At 42.1% G+C, this 19,385-nt stretch overlaps 1 protein-coding gene across 9 annotated transcripts in view; it reads left to right on the top strand.

The window, feature by feature from the left end:
* Positions 1 to 19,385, top strand: part of Cacna1e (calcium voltage-gated channel subunit alpha1 E) — a 314,229-nt gene that overhangs the window by 275,908 nt on the left and 18,936 nt on the right. For all 9 annotated transcript variants that reach the window (XR_007212661.1, XM_048358274.1, XM_048358273.1 and 6 more), the window contains 5 exons: positions 2,225 to 2,290; positions 7,169 to 7,260; positions 7,836 to 8,001; positions 12,304 to 12,431; positions 18,358 to 18,454. Coding sequence is in view for 8 of the 9 variants with exons in the window: in XM_048358274.1 (XP_048214231.1) it covers positions 2,225 to 2,290; positions 7,169 to 7,260; positions 7,836 to 8,001; positions 12,304 to 12,431; positions 18,358 to 18,454 (549 nt within the window). In the remaining variant the exon portion in view is untranslated. The remainder of the gene's footprint in view (positions 1 to 2,224; positions 2,291 to 7,168; positions 7,261 to 7,835; positions 8,002 to 12,303; positions 12,432 to 18,357; positions 18,455 to 19,385) is intronic.

Below are 19,385 nucleotides of genomic sequence, written 5' to 3'. Positions count from 1 at the left end.
ACAGTTGTTTTCAATGTTTTGGAGATCTTTCTATGTCTTGTTCAAATGCCATTTCCTTTCTTGTGAATAAAGTAATTTCAATGAATATGTTTAAAAACAAATTTGAGGAAATTAAGTGATATGAAAGTGAGAAATCATGAACTAGCTAAACTTTCTTCCTTACTTTATGTATATATTTAATATTTAAGAAATTAAACCAAAGTGTGCAAGCCATAAGTTCAGTTTGTCTTCATTTGGAAAGGGAGTTTACTCTGCATTATTATTACTGATTTACAACTTCATAAGTGCCCTTGGCATCTAATCTGTGAGACCTGTTGTAAGGATGTTGAGACTCCCAGGTACAGCCCTTGCCAGTTTTGCGACATTCAGAGTAGTTGTTTGACATGATATCTCCCACTGAGGCCTCAACTCAATGAAAACTATTTTTCCAAAATTATATGACAGAAGAAAAATCTTGAAACCTTAGCAAGAATTCATCACCTGAGCCTCAGGTAAATTCTGATTTAGAATCGAAATGACAAGATGCTTTTAAAGCTATTTTTCATTCCATGGGGACTGCCCAACAAGCTTAGTTAGTGAGTTTCTGAAGAAATATGTGTCATCCTGTCATATTATCACAATCATAGCATCTCTGTGAAATTCTGTGCTATTGAGGTTAAAGAGAGGGAGATGTCAAAATCTGATGGCCAAATGGTTGGCTTACTCTAGTGAATACTGCAGAGAAATAGGAAGTCAGGTCAATCTGGCTCGAGGTGACATTGTTCCAGGTATGCATTTCCTTTTCAGAACACTTCTGGGGTACAGTATTGAAGGGCTCATAAAGTCAGATTGACAAAGCTGCTTCTGCAAATGCAAAGCAGAGAGGTACACAAAATAAACAGCATTGCCATTCCCGATGCCTCTCCCAATACAGCAATAAATATTATCCAATTCTTCTAACTCTTCTCAGTTCCCCTTATGTGGTACCATCAATGGCATGATAAGAAAAGATAACACGTGAAATTGTTGGTCTTCTCCCTCAAGTTGGAAGTAGGAAAGATGATCTGGGCTACAGACTTACTACTAGGGAAGGTAGATCAAGGACAGGAAGCAAATACAGAAGGCACCAGCATTCCTGGTTGCAAGAAACCTTGCTTTCTTAGTCTCAGCCCTTATCAGTAGGGACTTCCAAGTACCCTACAGATGCAGCCCTTCCTTTCCTTAGGTCTTGAGAATCAGCACTTCCTTGAGAATCACCAGCTTTCAGTGACATTTAAATTTTGTGAAGGAATAGTTTCACAGGGTTTTCATTTCACTAGTTCTGTTGGTAAGCTTTGCTAGACTTTCAGAACCATTTGAAAGCTCTTGGTTGGTTTCTTAGGGTTTATGCTGTATAGACTCAGGACAGACATTCACAGAAACACTGGCTGCCAGAGAGAGCTTATTGGATGCTAAAGAAAAGGGACTTCTATGTTAGCACTTAGATTATCCCCATGTATAAAGGCCTGTCTTGACCCTCAAATCCTCCAAATTCTCCAATGTCTGTATATTTCCCCCAGCCACCAAAGCAACATCCTGCCTTCTATCTCTTTACTTGCCTCTACCATCATATTGAATGTTAGCAGGAAGCACGCACAATATTCTCTGCCTCATGACTTCATGGCAATGTTTTGTGGCAATTACCATTTAACAGGCTTTGGGAATTTTACGTGAAACAGAATGCAACATCAGGAGGCTTAAGCATTGGAAAATGATGGTTCCTCAAAAGATAAAAGAACCTTCTAGGAATGAACAAAGTAAGACCCTAGTCCAGTTTGCTTCTGGATTCTGTACTCTGTGATGGAGTGAGAAAGAGAAATATTGAGATTTGGAAGCCCAAGCCATATGTTGCTATGTCATTTGCATAAGAATTACTCAGATTATTAATCTTTAGCCAAGTCAGGTGAACCCTAAGCCCAGGAAATTTTCTCAGATCTCTTTTAGATGTAAACTTTATTTCTGGATGAGCCATCGTCTTCACCACAAAGGTAAATAAGGTAAATTATACGTCTCACAATGACCAACGGTGTATCCATCTATCAGAGGATTTGGGCATCTGTAAGATAATTTCCCCAAGGAATAAGAGCATCCCAGTCCTCTGAATTAGCCTCATGACAAGAGTTTCTGTCCTGCCAATGACTGCATGTTGTTGGTCATGGATAGTGCCTACACCTTTGGTTAATGATCATCTCTGTTTTTCTTCTAGGCCCTCCCCTATGTCTGCCTTCTGATTGCCATGCTCTTCTTCATTTATGCCATCATTGGAATGCAGGTGAGCACCACGCACCTGGGGGGACATGTGTTGTTCATGTTATCTCTGGCTTAGCAACATGAACATGCAGGAGTAAGGGTGATCTCCAGACATCTTATTGCAGTGACCTTGGAAATTTCAAATAGTTCTTCAGGAATTCATGGTGGTCTGATATGAGAGCTTCATCTGAGGTTGGCAGATAATGGTGCTGCCTTACAAGAAGCTGGTCTTCTTTGGGCTTGAAAACAAAGCTAAGGCAAAGAGGCACCATTTTTTTTTTCTTATCCAGAGGGATCTACAAGGAGACTATGATGTATTTCTCAGGTACAGTGTTTTTTGTTTTGTTTTGTTTTGTTTTTTTGGCCAGTCCTGGGGACTGGACTCAGGGCCTGAGCACTGTCCCTGGCTTTTTGCTCAAGGCTAGCACTCTGCCACTTGAGCCACAGTGCCCCTTCTGGCCATTTTCTGTATATGTGGTGCTGGGGAATCAAACCCAGGGCCTCATGTATATGAGGCAGGCACTCTTGCCACTAGGCCATATCCCCAGCCCCCAGATACAGTTTTTTTAGGACAGGCTTTTTGCTTGTTTCAGAAGGACTTTCTTGCTGGTTAGGAGATACCTCGACTGAACTCAGTAAATAACTTGAAGTGACAGTCTCCTATAGCCAGTCCGGCTATCTTAGAACTTCCAGCTGCCTTCTCAGTGGTGTTGGTTACCTAAAGCCATGATCCTTCCCAAGATTTTTGTGTTAACAGCTCTTTCTAGAGCATCACTGTAGGATCTCTTCTTTTTGCCCTTTTGTCTTGCCTATCCTTCTTAGTTTCATTTCTTCTTCTAATCCCATTACTGGAGAGTTTTGTTCTATGCAAGTATAATAGAATGTCAAATGTTAAAATGTATGACTTGGTGAGAAGTATTAAGTTCTCCTTCTGGGGAGAGATAATGATGGTCTCAGAGGTATTAAAAATAGAATCCCCACTAAGGCTTCAGACTGGATCCATAGCTTCTACTAACTCCCCAAAATTTGATTCTCGAAGTTAAATATTCTTAATAGTCTACTGTGGTACTGGGGTTTCAACTCAGGGCCTCATACTTGCTAGGTAACAGCTCTACCACTTGAGCTATGCATGCCGCCATCCCTTAGAACTTAAATATTCTTAAACAGTGGAATGAAAACTTGATTAACTTCAATATGCCCATGTTTACAGTGCCTATTACACCCTTTTCCATCTTTAAGCAAAATTAACAAGAATAATACCATCTCCAATTTTGATCTGCTACTCATAACACTACCATTAATAATACTGATAATGCTATTTGCCATTGTGTGAATTTCTTGGTATGCCAGACATAGTGTGAAACGTATATGAAATATCCATATGTATGATACACATGCATATATAGAAAATACAGGATCAAGATATATGAATAATGTTTTCAGGAGTGATGTAGGAATATTTCTAGATGAGCTTCATTGTCTCCATTGGTGATTACATAAGCCTTTGGCATGCCAGGGGCACTGAACTCAGGGCCTGGGTGCTGCTCCTTAGCTTTATATTTCAAGGCTGGTACTGTATCATATCACTTGAGCCTCAGCTCTACCTCCAGCTTTCTTCTGGGCAATTGGAGATAAGAATTTCATGGATTTTTCTGCCTTGGGATAGCTTTGACTGTGATTTTCAGATCTCAGCCTTCTGAGTAGCTAGGATTACAGGTATGACCCACTGGTGCCTGGCCAGTCCATGTTACTAACCCTATGGTTTTCCCAAAAGATTAGCAAAGCCAAGTATTTCTTTGGTCACTTAGTGGGAGATGGGACCTACTCAATTATGAGATTATAATCTACATAGTAACTCTCATGTGATTCCCTTCAGACATGTTTCCATCCCACAGAGACATGAGAGCTGCTTCACTTCCACTGTAACTTACCTTGAGTTGGCCATTGCCATCCTAGCCCATGACTTCATGGCAAATATCACGATGCACAAATCATACACAAGCCTGTACTTGTTGCTACAGAAACAGTATCCAATAATAGTCACCACAAAACAGAGATAATAGCACAAAAACTAAGACAAAAGCGTAGGGCACAAGCTTTTGGAAAGACATAAATAATAATTGGATGTTTCTGTAAAAAGAACCATTTCCCCCATTTCCTGAATTCATTTCAATAAATATCATTTTATATGATCAGAGGCACAGAGAGGCATTGTGTCTTTGTGTTCCTCCCCTCTAAGAGTATTATCCCTCTTTGGTCTCACTGTATAATAGCCTAGATAGTTTTCAAAAGCTTCTTAGAAGAGAAATTTGAAAAAGAATTTGGAGATATGAGAAACTTTTTATAACTTGCTATTTATGAGAAGGAACCTGTGGTTACACGTTGTTAGAAGTAAGGCTTTCAGCTTCAGCAATTCCACTCACCGGCTATAAGAAGAGGTCAAGTCAGTACTTACACTTGACTTGTCAGTCCTTGGCCAAACACTTACTCTATCCTGCAATTTAGGAGTTGGTTTAGAGACCACCACAGGTCTATTCTAATTCTAAAGGTCTGTGAATTCACTTGAAGATAGATTTAAGCCTATAATCTCACAAGGCTTTCTGAACCACCGAATTTGTTTTTCTCACATGCCCCTCTGATGTAGATTTGTTTAGTGATAAAGACTCAGTAAAAACTAAAAATAAGTGAAAGAAATCGCAAAGAACACCTTCACAGTAAATATACATTTTTTACCTGAAATTTATATATATATATATTTTTATTATCAAATTGAATTACAGAGAGGTTACAGTTTCATACATTAGGCATTGGATATATTTCTTGTACTGTTTGTTACCTCGTCCCTCATTACCCCCTCCCCCTTCCCTCTTTCCCTTCCCCTTCCCCCCCATGAGTTGTTCAGTTGTTCAGTTCATTTTCACCAAACTGTTTGTAAGTATTACTTTTGTAGTTGTTTGTCTTTTTTTACCCTGTGTCTCTCGATTTTGGTGTTCCCTTCCAATTTCCTGGTTCTAATACCAATATACCTGGTTTCCAATATATTCAGATAAGATACAAAGATAGTGTAGAAAATATTCACAAGGACTATTTGCTGCTTTGGTTGTTACACATCTACCATGTAAAAAAATTTCCAAATGTCCTCTAAGTCATGAACAAGAAGTGTACTCACTGCCTTACATATGAAACTGTAACCCCTCTGTACTTCACTTTGACAATAAAGGGGGGAAAAAGAACTAAACGTGCAACCTAAAAAAAATAAAAAAAATTTGAAAAAAGAAAACCAGAATCACCAATGATGCTTCTTTGAGTGTAGTAGTAGAAAGGGTCCTGGAAGTTGTGTGTGTGTGTGTGTGTGTGTGTGTGTGTGTGTGTGTGTGTGTGTGTGTGTAATGGATCAGGGATAAATTGAGAGCAAAGAGAGTGAAAAGCAAAGAAGGATAATGAGACAGGAACGAGTTAAAATGTATGAGTCTCCTTGTGGTATGTCCGGGAATAATTTGGTTTCATTGCTGGGAGGTTTGAAATACAACTTTTTGCTTCTTTGGGGGCCCTCTGCCTTTGATCCCTCCTCTCTTTCCATTCTGCTGCCTAGTTTTCCACCTCCAGTCTCCCTGAGAGACAAGTAGTATTTGAGTTTTGAAAACTAGTGCTGAGAACAAATTCCCAAAGCAGGTGTCAGTGGGAGTTGCTTGAGCAAAATAGCTGGGGGCAGAGATTGTTCCTCAATTGCACATTCTAAAAACTGTTAGGGGAAAAATGTGTTTCATTTAGCATACATTGGATAAACTGAAGCATTTGAAATGTAGGCTGAAACTTGTCTTAAAAGGCTGGGAAAGTGACCTAGGAAGCCCTCAGTTGTGCCAGCATGAAACTTGTAAAATTAAATACTGGTCTTTGAAAACATAGGTAGAAAAAAGTGCCTTTCTCATTGAGGGCTCCAGAGGTTGACCTCAGCTTCAAAGTGCACTGTCACTATTCAATGTCTATTGACAAAGATCCCTGAGTGGTACCTCTTTGTCACAGGAATTTGCAGTGCCCACAGTCCAACATCAGCTTATTAAATGACTCTCAGTAGCTAGACCTTCATGCTTTCATTTTCCAAGCATCCAATTATTCTTACTTTCTCCATCTACCCATTGTAGAGCCACTTTCTTTTCTTCTTCTTCTTCTTCTTCTTCTTCTTCTTCTTCTTCTTCTTCTTCTTCTTCTTCTTCTTCTTCTTCTTCTCTCCCCCCCTCCTCCTCCTCTTTCTCCTCCTTTCCCTTTTCTTTTTCCTCTTCCTTCTTCTCCTTCGTGCCAGTGGTGCAGCTAAAACTCAAGACTGCATGCTGTGCTTGGATTTTTGCTCAAGGCTAATGCTCTACAACTTGAGCCATACCTCTACTTTTGGCTTTTTGCTGGTTAATTGAAGCTAAAAAAATCTCTTGAATTTGTCTGCCCAGGCCAGCTTCGAACTAGGATCTTCAGATCTCATCCTCTTGAGTAGCTAGGATCACAGGTGTGAACCACCAGCACCCAATCTAATGTATTTTTTTGACAGACTGCTTAAGTACCAAAGTGGTAGTAGGTACCAAGAAGCTTAAGGAAAAGAAAAGATATAGGAGGAATTGTGTACCAGTAGAGTGACATTATAAAAGACCTTGTGTTGTGTGTTGTGCTTGGCCCTTACTTGAAATAGTCCTCTTCATTTATTTGGAGCAATAGGGAAGGTAATTATATTCCCTGTGAAGGCTAAGAGCCTGATGACCACCATCTCTCAGGGTCTGAGTTGTCTGTTTCTGAGACGGGCCACAGGAAATCATGCCTGTAGCTTCACCAGCCTTCATTTGCCTGTGTACATGACTATGTGCTGGACAAGTCGGACAATTCAGCCATGCTTTTTCTTGTTTTCCTCCCCAAGGTATTTGGAAACATCAAATTAGATGAGGAGAGTCACATCAACCGGCACAACAATTTCCGGAGTTTCTTTGGGTCCCTCATGCTACTCTTCAGGTACCTATATGCCTCTAACTGTTCTAGCTGGAGCTCTCCCAATGGGAGGGAGAGAGTGGGTCAGTCTCTTCACCTCATTTTCCTTTGTCTCTTTATTCTGCTTCTGCTGCTTATGACAGACATGCAATGGACAGGGAAGAAGGCAAACAACCCAATGATATTAGAAAGTTCCACCAATCTTTTTGACTCAGCAGTGAATTTGCACATACTACAACATGGGAAGAGAGACAAGGAAAATGTCTTGGAGGCTAGATTCCATAAGGGCTAAACCCTTGAATGGCGCATATATATATGTATGTATATGTATATATATATATATGTATATATATACATATATGGTATAGGGTTCACCATTATCTAAGTTGCAACTAGCAGAGAGATGTGGGATATGTAGAGAACCCAAGAGAGACTTCATCATCAACATTCTCTGCATGAAAGCAATCAGAAGGTCCTAGGCTGAGAGGGGACCTAGCGGCCTATGGCAAGAGGAAAGATGGGTGGCTTGGGAAGAAGCCAGAGAATAGAGTATCATATACAGACTTTCTTCTTCTAACCCAATTGTCTTTGGGATTCAGGAGTGCTACAGGTGAGGCCTGGCAAGAGATTATGCTGTCATGCCTTGGGGAGAAAGGCTGTGAGCCTGACACCACAGCACCTTCGGGGCAAAATGAGAATGAGCGCTGCGGCACCGATCTGGCCTATGTTTACTTTGTCTCCTTCATCTTCTTCTGTTCCTTCCTGGTGAGCATTATTGTGTCCGTGCTTGAAATATGGCCTGTGCCACCTCTGACTAAGAGATTGGAGGGGATTCCTTCTGTGTATGACAAATGTACACACTCAAGTCCCTGTGAAGAGTTAATTTCTCCTCTAGAGAATTCTTGAGGACCATGGTGCTCCTTGGAATCCTGGATGAGTGACTTTCTGGCTGAGAAGTCCCTTGTTGCTTCCAGGGAAGTTGGGAGCAGGGATGAGGAGTCTGAGTGGAGTTCAGTGAATCTCTAGAGCATTGAGCTTCAGGTAGACTCCCTGGTGAACTGGGTCAATCTGTTCTTCTGTACTTCCAGTAATTTGCATTATAACCAGGGTTGATAACATCTTAATTCTCTTTAGGCTATTCTATAACTGTTTGAGAAAAGGCATTGTGAAAATATGTGATCATGTTAACATAAAAAGAGCAGTGATAATATACAAGACAGTGCTATGGTTCTTTCCTGATATGTGCTGTCATTGCATTTGATAACAGCTGGCCAGTCTGATGATGTGAAAGTGTGTGATTGCTTTGAACATTAGTATGTTTCAAGTAATAATATGTAAAGCACACTCACTCAGTGAGAAGCCTGGGTGCCTCCTTTGTTCTTTTTGGAGAAAGCATGAACAAACACACCCACCAGCATTGAGAACTTTCTATCCCAAATGTCAGATCAACGTTAGTAAACTAAATAAATGGATCACATGCTACTAGATCAATAAAAATGGTGGTGTTTCTGACTATTCTCATCTCAAGTTTCACTATAAATACTGCTGTTTATATAAAAAATCTAAAAAAAAATGTGTTGCTGCTGAAAAATGGCTAGGCATCAATGAGTGAAGTGTCATGTCCAAGAATTTCTACCTCTTTAAAATTTCAAGGGGACAGAAATTTCCCACAATTCAGTTCTCCAGAGTGGGCGAGGACTTGCACATAGACTGCTAAATGTGGTGCAAAGAAGAATGTTGCAGGGCAGTGAACTAACTGGAGATGGGTAAGAGCTTTTGTGGTCCTGGCTTCATTAACTTTGGCCAAGACACATTCCCAGTGTTAGCTGCTTTAGAATGGGAGGAAAATATCACTTGATAAGAGGATTTTATGTGCAGCGAACTCACATGCATGTGTTAAGCTACTTCCTCACAGTGTCATACATTTCATTTCAATAAAAGGAGGACAAAGCAGCATCCTATTTGCTAATGTGAAAGTATAGCATCAAATGAAGCTGAAGGAAAACTGAGGATGATATTAATTGGAGTTTTTAGTTTATCATTCATGTCTTCAGTACAGTTTAGCATACTTTAAGTGCCTTGGTAACACAGTTAACAGGCAATGATGAACTAGAACAGATAGAAGGATATGTAGACATGTCTCTTTTTTATCTTACAGGGTTTAAGTGTTTAATAATAAATATTTAAAAGAAACCAGAGATACAACTGGAAAATTAATTAGGAACTATAAAGGTACTTTTTTAAATTTTGAGATGGACTATACTGCATAATTCACATGAACATTATTTTTAATGAGGCTATATTCAGTAGGAGACAATCCGCTTCCAAATCTCAGCTCTACCTGGGACTGACTTTGTGGCCTTGGGCAAGTCCACAGCTTCTCAGCTCAAACCAAGCACAATATAGAAATGATGGGGCTAGGCTTTGTGCTGGAAGCCTTAGAACACAAATGGGAATCATAAGTGCCTTTTTCCTAGAAGAGCTGATGGCAATTAAACCTGTCTCACAAAGAGTAAGAACCAGCATTTTAGGTGTGAATGCACACAGCTCACTGTGAAGGATTATAACATGAGTCAATATAATGCTAGCAGTTTTTGTTAGCATTAGTAATTGGTACTCTGAAAGGAATGGGAAAGAAATGAGTAGATGCATGGAAAGCCCTTCATAATCCAGGTGGAAATTCCATATGGCTTCAGTCTCAGTGATGGAACCGAGACAACAACAGCAACAACAACAACAACAACAACAAAAGCCCTGTGCTAGGATTGTCAAACAACCACCCCTTAACCTAAAGGGTTGATGTTTTCCCTCCCATACCAATGAAATCCAGAGGAAAGATGTTAGACCTTTTATGGTTGCTTGGGTCTGGCTCATGCTTGTATCACCTCTAGGGAATGACCCTCACCACCTTCATCATAAGAGATAACAAGACCTCCATACATCCAATTGTATTCTGGGCAGCAGAAGGGGGTGGGTAGGGAAAGAGCAGCTATTGGAATGTAGCCAGCATCAGTCTTGCCAAGACCACAATCCTGTCCTTCTTTTCCTGTAAGCCTTCCCTGCATGGTCATGCACCCTGCCACTTAATCTGAGATCCCATAAGAGAGAGGCTCCTGTTTCCTCAGTCTTACAACCAGGTGGTCTCTCCATCAGGCAGAATTCTTTGAATTACAGTTAGATCCAGCCTAAAATAAATGGTAACTTTATATGCTCATGTCAATGTCATGTCAATGTGTCATGCTGGGGCAGAGCGGGCTTAAGCAAACCTTGCTATGGGGCCTGGTACCATCACCAGAACCAACTTTCTTGCTCTTTTATAGACCTCATTTTTCCTCTTGTTTTTTTTTTTTCCATGTGAGCTTGTTTTTCAAACCCTACTGCTCCCAGAGGGCTCGTAGCAGCAGCTCCAGACTTTACTGACATCCTCACATATTTAAAAGCAACAAGGAACAAGTCTTTTTATCTTTTCTCAATGCTGTTTTATGGGCTTTGATTGGATCACCAATCGCTTTGGCCCCAGGAAGTGTGAGCCAATTCCTAGCTTAGGCCTTGGGGCATAGGATGGTGTCCCATTGGACCCCATGAGACTAGTCAAGGACCTGTATTCAAAATACAGTCAATGGGTGTCTGGCCTGAAAGACACACAGTAACAGAGCTGTGGACTCTGGCCATCAGGACCTCATGTTTTCAAATTCATGAATTCTCTAGTACTGTCTTTGCTATTATCCTGACCTTTTGCTTGGTTCAGGAAGATCACAACACCCAAATCCATAGTCTCCTGCTACTCTCTGAAGTTAGCAAAGATTCCTTATGAATACAAATATCCTTTGGTCTCTCTTCTGTTTAAATCTCCTTAATAATTCCATTTGCCTTATAGAATATTCTAGTTTGGAGATCAGCACATTACAGCCCATGGGCCAGATATGACTCGCCATCTGTTTTTGTATGGCCTGTGAGCTAACAATGGTTTTTTATTCCTCAATTGTTGAAGGGAGGGGGAAACAAAGCATGAATAATATTTCATGACATTTGGAAATTATATGAAATTCAAATTTCAGTGTCTATAAACAAAGCTTTCTTGGAATACAGCCACACTCATTTGTATACTGTCTGGCTGTTTTGGTGCTGCAACAGAACAGCTGAATACTTGCAAGAGTTATAGAGACAGTTCATCCCACAGAGCCCATGGGATATGCTACTTAGCTACCTTGCTGATGTTGACCAAGACTCTTCAGTATGGTTGATAAGATGCTTCCTGTGATTCCACACTTAGCTGCTCTGGTCTTTGTTAAAGCTCCCTAGAAGGTCTTTGTGCCTATATACCTTCATAGTCTCCCTCATTCGTGCTTTCTTCTCTAGCCAAGAGGAGTAAATGAGACTTGCTCTATCAGGTTAAGATTCAGTTCAAGAATCAACTATCCTCCCCACCTTTTTGTCAGCCCAGAGAAATTGCCTTTCAGTTCCTTCCTATCCTAACTTGTAACGCATGGGAATGGATCTCTAGAGAAACATTTTCTTACCTCATATCCCTAGTATTGAATCTCTCTGTGTTTGGATGCTACATTGCTATGTTTGGGCATAGCACCGATAACGCATGTGGGAAGACTGGGTTCTAGAAGCCCCCTCAAACTTATGAACAACTTCCAGCTCTCACACCGTAAGCCATGGCCTTGGCTGTGAGATTTCTCACCAGGTCTCTTTTGGGTCCCTTTTGTGCACCAAGGGCTTGCAAGGGAGGCAGACTAGAAAATGAAGGTTGGTATCTGGCCTTGACATTCTTTTGAGGCTATTGAAGTTGCTGCACTTCCTTTGCTGCCTTGAGAATAATTAAGTAAATCAAACAGATAATAAAAGAAACTAAAGAGTATTTTGTGAATATGAAATGGCCTAGAAAAAAATGACAAATCATAATGCTCATGCAGTGAAATGTACAAGAGGAATGATGACACTGCTTAGCAAGGAATTTCAGTATTACAAACTTTTAAAGTCTTTTAAAAGCCCATTCATTTGCTTCCAGAGCTCTGTGTTAAGTTGTCCCTAACTTCTTTCCTGTCCTCTGATTTTCAGATGCTCAACCTGTTTGTGGCCGTCATCATGGACAACTTTGAGTACTTGACTCGAGATTCCTCCATCCTGGGGCCTCACCACTTGGATGAATTTGTCCGAGTATGGGCAGAATATGATAGAGCAGCATGGTGCGTAGGTCCCTCAGCCACCCAGAGATGAAGGGCCTCTGGAGTCCTCAGGGAACACACTGAAATTGGATCTACCCAAATGCTTGCCTGTTACAAAAAGGAAGGAGGCTCCTCTTGGTTGTGCCTCTGGTTTTAAGCCAATCATCACTTACCTTCTTTGGCCTCCTTTACCCTTTCTTTCCTTCTGTGACATGCTTTCTCTACTTTTAGTCAGTCTCACATTGCCCTCACCTCAGATTATTTGGGTTCACTCCTACCCAGACTTCTTAATAATCTCTTTCCTCTTTGACTGCCAATATTAGTGGTCTTTCAGTCACCAGGTGTTTTGTTTTTTTGTCATTTGTGGGGCTTGAACTCTGGGCCTCAGGGCTGTCCCTGAGCTCTTCAGCTCAAGGCTAACACTCTACCCCTTGAACCACAGCACCACTTCTGGTTTTGTGGTGGTTAATTGGGGATAAGAGTCTCACAGACTTTCCTGTCGGGGCTGACTTTGAACTGCGATCCTCAGATCTCAGCCTACTGAGTAGCTAGGATTATAGGCATGAGCCACCAGCACCCTGCTTCATGAGGGGTTTTCATAAGAGTTCTCTGGACCAATGGGAAGTCTGGTAACCATGGCCAGTCATAATACTTTTTTGCTTCCCTCATTCCCTTCAATGGATACAATTGGAAATAACTTAGAAATTGTTCTTCCAATTGTTTCCTTAAACACTTGGGGATATTTTTTATTACATGAAACTGGATTCGATGACAAGAACTGATGGGAATAACTTTTTATTATCTTTTTTGCTATCTAGTAGTTCTGCACTGGCATTTTCCTTTCCAGCCTTTAGAGCAAGGGTTAGCAAACTACTATCCATGAGCTAAATTTATCCCATAATCTGTTTCTGCAAAGCAAGTATTATTGGAACAAAGCTATAGTCATTCATTTACATATTGTATGACTGCCTTCATACTTTACAGAAGAATTAAATGGTATGACAAAGATTTCATGATCCTCAAATTTGAAACTTCTTAATAACAAAGTATTGTCAAAAACAGTTTGCTGACTTCTGTTTCAAAGTACAAAAGATAGCCTTTTGGCCCTCACAGTTGAGGACAGGCAAAGAACTCTTAAGTCAAAATCTTTCTGACCCAGAACATCCTAGCTTTTGGGTCTTCTCACCATTCTATTCCATTCTGGTCCCCCTCTAAAAATACGACAGGAGATGTCATCCTCCACAGGAGTGGACCTTGTTGCTTCCACCTGGAGCCCCTTTATAATTTGAGCCTCTTCCCCAAATCTATCTGCTGAACTTGGGATACCTGTTGATGAGGCTGAATAGGTAAATAAAAAGTTTCTCTTTATGTAATTACTATGACTTAACACTACAGGGTTTTCTAAGTCCACTCCTATTGTAATTACTGAGAACCAGCTTTTCCTTCCTAGATACACTTCCCAGTAGATAGCTCTTTACAAAGAATGGGTAGTATGGGATGAGAGTACAACCAAGACTGACTGTCTTATCAGTTGTATGGTTTTGGACAAATCAGTTCTCTGAGTTTCCTCATCTGTCAAGTGTCAAAAATCGTACCATCATGCATGCTACTGTTATGATGACTGGCAATAACCCTGTGAGACTCCAACTTAGACGTATGAAAAATTGACACTTGTCAAGCATGGATGACAATAGGACCTGCCTAACTACTTACTGAGAGAAGAAAAACAAAATCTGCTACCAACAGACTTTGTTGTTCATCTAGCCTATCTTTGACTCTCAGAAACTCTGGATTCCTGAGGTTTCACACTATCTTAGGAACCAAATGAAAATGTGCATTAAACCTGTTCCTCCTCCCTTATTCTAGCTGTTTGGAGCAAACAGTTCTATGAAGACTCAAAGTGACTCAGACACGTGGTCAGAGCAAAACAAGGGAGAACTTCTTCTGTCATTTTGAAAGGCGTGACAATTCATTTCTGGTTTAAGTTTAATTGGTTTTCTCAATGGAAAAACAGGTGGCAGAGAATGAACAAAAGTATGTAAAGCCAGTATCTTCCAAAGGAAGATGGATATGGGCAGCAAAGCATATCCTAGCAAGCTGCCTACTTCCTCAACCTCACTGAGAAGCAAAATAAATGGACATGTCGAAAATCACCTCCCCTCAAGAGATGAGAGACTTCAAAGTGCCAATGGACTGTTATATAGTTTTAAGTGAGCAATCAGCACCCATATCGAGAAGACATTGGAGTGAAGTGGGGACAAAGCACTTACTTTTTTATATGGCCGCTGGCCATTATGCCCAGGTGGAGATACTGTATTTATAGTGTCTAGTGGAAACCCTGGTCCATTCTAGAATGTGTCTAGAAGTACAGATAGCCAGCCATGACTCTGTTGTTCTGGCCTCTCAGAGGGAAGATACTCTAGCCACTGAAAATTACTTATGTGAATTCTGTCTGCAGGAGGCCACAATGCCCTAACAGACTCCTCAGAAAGTGGTTAAGATGGGTCACATTGTTCCTGGAATTCTGGCTGGATCCGTTCTGGATCATGGGTGACAGGAATGAAGTTAGAGAGAGTGGGTCCCTTTGATTTTCTGGACATGGATCCATGTGGATTCCTACCCAGTACAGCAGACTTTACCCAAGCTGAACTTGGGGAAGATGTGCCACAAAGAGAATCACAACCCTTTGCAAATATTCTCTCATGCCAACTGTGCTCTGTGCTAATTAGCCTAATGGGAAATTTGTCTCTCACAGCCTGCAGAAAGATGCTGACTTCCCACTGCCCCTGTTAGGCAAGTCTGAAGAACTGACTGTAATCAGTGTCTGTGAAAAGCAAACAACTGTGTGGTCCACTCCACAACAGCCCAGCATCTGCTCTAGACAGTGATCAGAGGCATCCTGGCAGTTTCTGTACTTAGAAACCAAGCTAGAGCCAAGGCTATGGCAGCATGGGGTTAGGCCTGGGCCAAACTAGTATCTTTGGGGGCTCTTGGGCATCAGACAGTTCCTTTTGGCATGGGATGGATTCTAATTTGCTGAGAAAATTGAGACAGTACTATTTGGCAGGATGATGGTTCTCTTGGTGCTTACTATTCTTTTATTCTCTGATCTGGCTTTGCTAGAGCCAAGGAAAGAAACTCCTCTGTCCCTTCAGGGTGACACCATCATTTCTTCCCCACCCTTCTCTGAGTATCCTATTAACCCACCTGTGCTTCCTTTACAGCGGCAGGATCCCGTATAAGGATATGTACAAATTAGTGCGGGTGATCTCGCCTCCTCTGGGCCTGGGAGAGAACTGCCCCTACAGGGTGGCTTGCAAGGTTTGCCTCCCAGTCCCCAGCTACAACCTGCGGTGGGATGCAGCATCTAACCCTCCTCTCCGTCCTCTGCTCCACCACCACTGCGCCACATGAGAGAACCTTCATGTTGCTTTCCTTTGAGTTTAAAGAGGTCCAAACCCTCCCAGAACCAGCAGCTGTTACATAGGAAGAAGGGCAGGCACATTGTGTGGGGGAAGGCAGGAAAGTGTTAGAGTTAATATGAAAGCCCCTGAATCTTTCTTTTCTTCCTATGCATGTACTTGTGTGTATATGTACATATACATAATCTAGTCCACCCTAGTCTGTATATTTAGCCTGAGGTTGGGTGGGGGGCTTTCTCTCCTTCAGAGAAGGCAGATATCTTATTTTTTCTCAGTCATGGGGCTTGAACTCAGGACCTGGACACTGTCCCTGGGCTTTTTGCTCAGACTAGCAATCTACCACTTTGAGCCATAGCACCACTTCTGGTTTTCTGGGGGTTAATTGGAGATAAGAGTCTAATGGACTTTCCTGCCTAGGCTGGCTTTGAACTGTGATCCTTGGATCTCAGCCTTCTGAGTAGCCAGCATTACAGATGTGAGCCACTGAAACCCGGCTAAATGCAGACATCTTTTTAATCTAGCAAAGAATTCTTATTTCCCTTCACTAAAGACAAAGAAGCTTCTTTTTTAGCTAAACTACTTCATCATCCCCTGTTCAGTGAATCAAAGTGTGAGTCAAGTCATCCCTAACTCTGTCCTCCTTCCCAGTTCCTGGGTAGTATGGCCAGGAGTGACAAAATTGTAGGGCAGAGGTCTGGGTGTGGTGTTGTACATGCAGATACTCAGGTGGTGGAAGGAGGCAGATGATAGTCTGAGGTCAACCAAAGCAAAGGTCTGGGGTATTATCTGAAAAACTAAAAGCAAAAGGACAAGGGGTATAGTAGTAGTAAAGTGCTTATCTGGCAAACACTAGGCCCTGAGTTAAAGTTCTACCTAAATAAACAAATACAATTTATACTATAGATGAGACAAGAAACAAAGACTCAGGACAACAGCTAAGAGTAGATCAAAGAGTTTTAAGTATGATTATGTTGGAAAATCTCTCTCTCTCTCTCTCTCTCTCTCTCTCTCTCTCTCTCTCTCTCTCTCTCTCTCTCTGTCTCTCCCCCCTCCTTTTTTTTGCCAGGCCTGAGTGCTGTACCAAAGCTCCTTTTGCTCAAGGTGCACTCTACCACTTGAGCTACAGCACCACTTCTGGCTTTTTCTATGCTTAATTGAAGATAGAAGTCTCATTTTCCTTCCTGGGCTGGCTTTGAACTGTGATCCTCTGATCTCAGACTCCTGAGTAGCTAGGACTATAGGTGTGAGCCATCAGTCCCCAGTGTGCTAGAAATTTTCATAGCACAGAATCTGGATGGCCTCAGTAAATAATGAAGGGCCACTGAATATGTTTTTTGCATTAGAGCCCTGACATATTTCCTGTGAAGGGTCTGTCATAATGGTTGAGGCACTTTGTGAGTTAAACCAAGAAACACTGTTTAGAAGCACATAGCACTTTCCAACCTTGGGAACTCTAGATCCCAATGGTACTATCATGCCTCCTCTAAGGTCAAGACTGCTAGACAAGGAACCCTCTCCTGAGGCTACAGGAGGGCAGCATGAGCTCCCAGGGGCAGCTCTGCAAGGCATCTGGAAGAAAACATAGGCTCAGGAAGAATGTCTGGGCCATGGATGGAGCTGGCTTGGGATGCTAACCCAGTGATAGTGATTCAGTACTCAGAGGCTGAACAGCTGCCTCTGCTGAGACTCTTTAAACTCCACCCTGGTGAAACCTGCAGCCGCATGTGGGAGAGCTGGGGAGGGTAGCATGGCATGCAAGATGCTCTTCCTCCTCCTGGTTTTGTTTCTTCTGTCCCCAGCATGTCATCGACCTGGTGCATGCTGGGGAATTGAGAGCACTCTTGTCCACAGAGCCAGGTGGAAGCAACAGGGCCGACTCTTTAACAAGCAACCTCAGCCTACCACTTTCAATGCAAGCCGCCGCTCATACCACGCACACACACCACAGAGGGGTGATACACGACGTTCCACCTGTGGGTTCTAGGGAAGGAGGAGGCCTGACTTTCAGGCCTGTGCCCCAGCTGGGGCTAGCAATTCCTACCCATGGTTGGAGCACCGTCTATCTGGTTTATACCGCTCACACACAGCCCTGGGAATTGAAGACACTTGTTTTACTGGAGTGGGGGTGGTAAAGGCTGTGGTGAGCAGGAAAGTGAGTCAAGACAGTGCTAACTGGGCAGAAGAGAATGACAAGGCCTTTTTCAGTGTCCTCTGACAGTGTCGGAGGGACCCATTACCACCACTGTTCCTGGGTCTGTGTGGGGTGTGATATAAATCTGCACCAGGATGGAGTCACATGTACAATTTGCCTTGATTAACAGGTTTCCTATTCTTTTCCTGTTTGTCCATTTTGTTTTTCTTCTCTTGTTTTCTGTATTATTTTGTTTCGTTTTTGGCTCTCTGGGAATGCCTGTTCTCTCCTACCTGTCTGCATCCTTGCCCCCACTTCCTTCTCCTTTCCCTGCCACCTTTCCTGCCCTGCCCACCCCACCCCCATCCTGACTTCCCACTCCCCCTATGAGCAGTGGCCGCATCCATTACACTGAGATGTATGAAATGCTGACTCTCATGTCACCACCGCTAGGCCTCGGCAAGAGATGTCCCTCCAAAGTGGCATATAAGGTAGACCACCCCTTCCTTTATTGTGGGCTAGAGACCAACAGGAAATGGGATCCCCTTGTGGGGAGGTCAGAACATGGGAGGAAGCTGGGGCTGGGAAGGGGGAGGAGGGAAGTAAGGAAAAGAAAATCAAAGAGACCGAAGAATCAGGAAGCCCCCACCCCCAAGATGTAATAATGAATGAAAGGATACAAGAATGGTTTCCAGTCCTATTCGCTGTGGGGCTTTTTATGTGTTATTCTATGTTCTTATGAGCATGTGGCTTCTTGTGAGTGGGTTACTAGACAGGCAATGTGAAGTGGTGTATCTCCTTTTAATGTAGGCAGAGTGGAGGCCAAGGGAATGGGTTCTATGGGCAAGAAGGAAGTTTCCAACAAAGCACATAACAGAACTTATTTTTTAAAGGACTATCTTTACTCATATAAACTAGGAAAGTAATGCAAAAATTCCCATAAGCATGCTTTCAGAAGAAGTTTTTAGGAGACAGGAAATCCCCCATGATAGAGGGGACAATGTCATAGGTTCATTCTAGGTATAAGAACAAAAGAGGACTTTATCTTCCATCCCCTGATAGACCGGGGAATATTACTCTCTTAGCCTGTTGGGCCCGCTATCTAGTTCTCTTGGAGACAGTCATAAGAAAGGACAATGATGAGCCTAAGTTGCCACTGTGCATTAGCTCTGCCTTATTAGCATGGCCAAGTTGTGGGTGTATTCCCATGGCTCATGCAGCTTGCTTATAGCTTTGGAGCTTGCATTTTTCTTTACTCATTAGTAATAGTTACTAATAATTTAAACTGGTCCAGAAATCTGAGGCTCTTTCATTCATCTAGGCACATACCATAGTAATAATGCCACTTCTCTGGAGGCTCATAGAAATGGGAAAGGTGGAACTCCAATCTAAACAAGCCCATTATACTCTAAGGCACTATGC

Source organism: Perognathus longimembris, chromosome 11, assembly GCF_023159225.1.
Source record: "Perognathus longimembris pacificus isolate PPM17 chromosome 11, ASM2315922v1, whole genome shotgun sequence".
NCBI lineage: Eukaryota > Metazoa > Chordata > Mammalia > Rodentia > Heteromyidae > Perognathus > Perognathus longimembris.
This window is presented reverse-complemented; position numbering and strand designations above follow the sequence as displayed.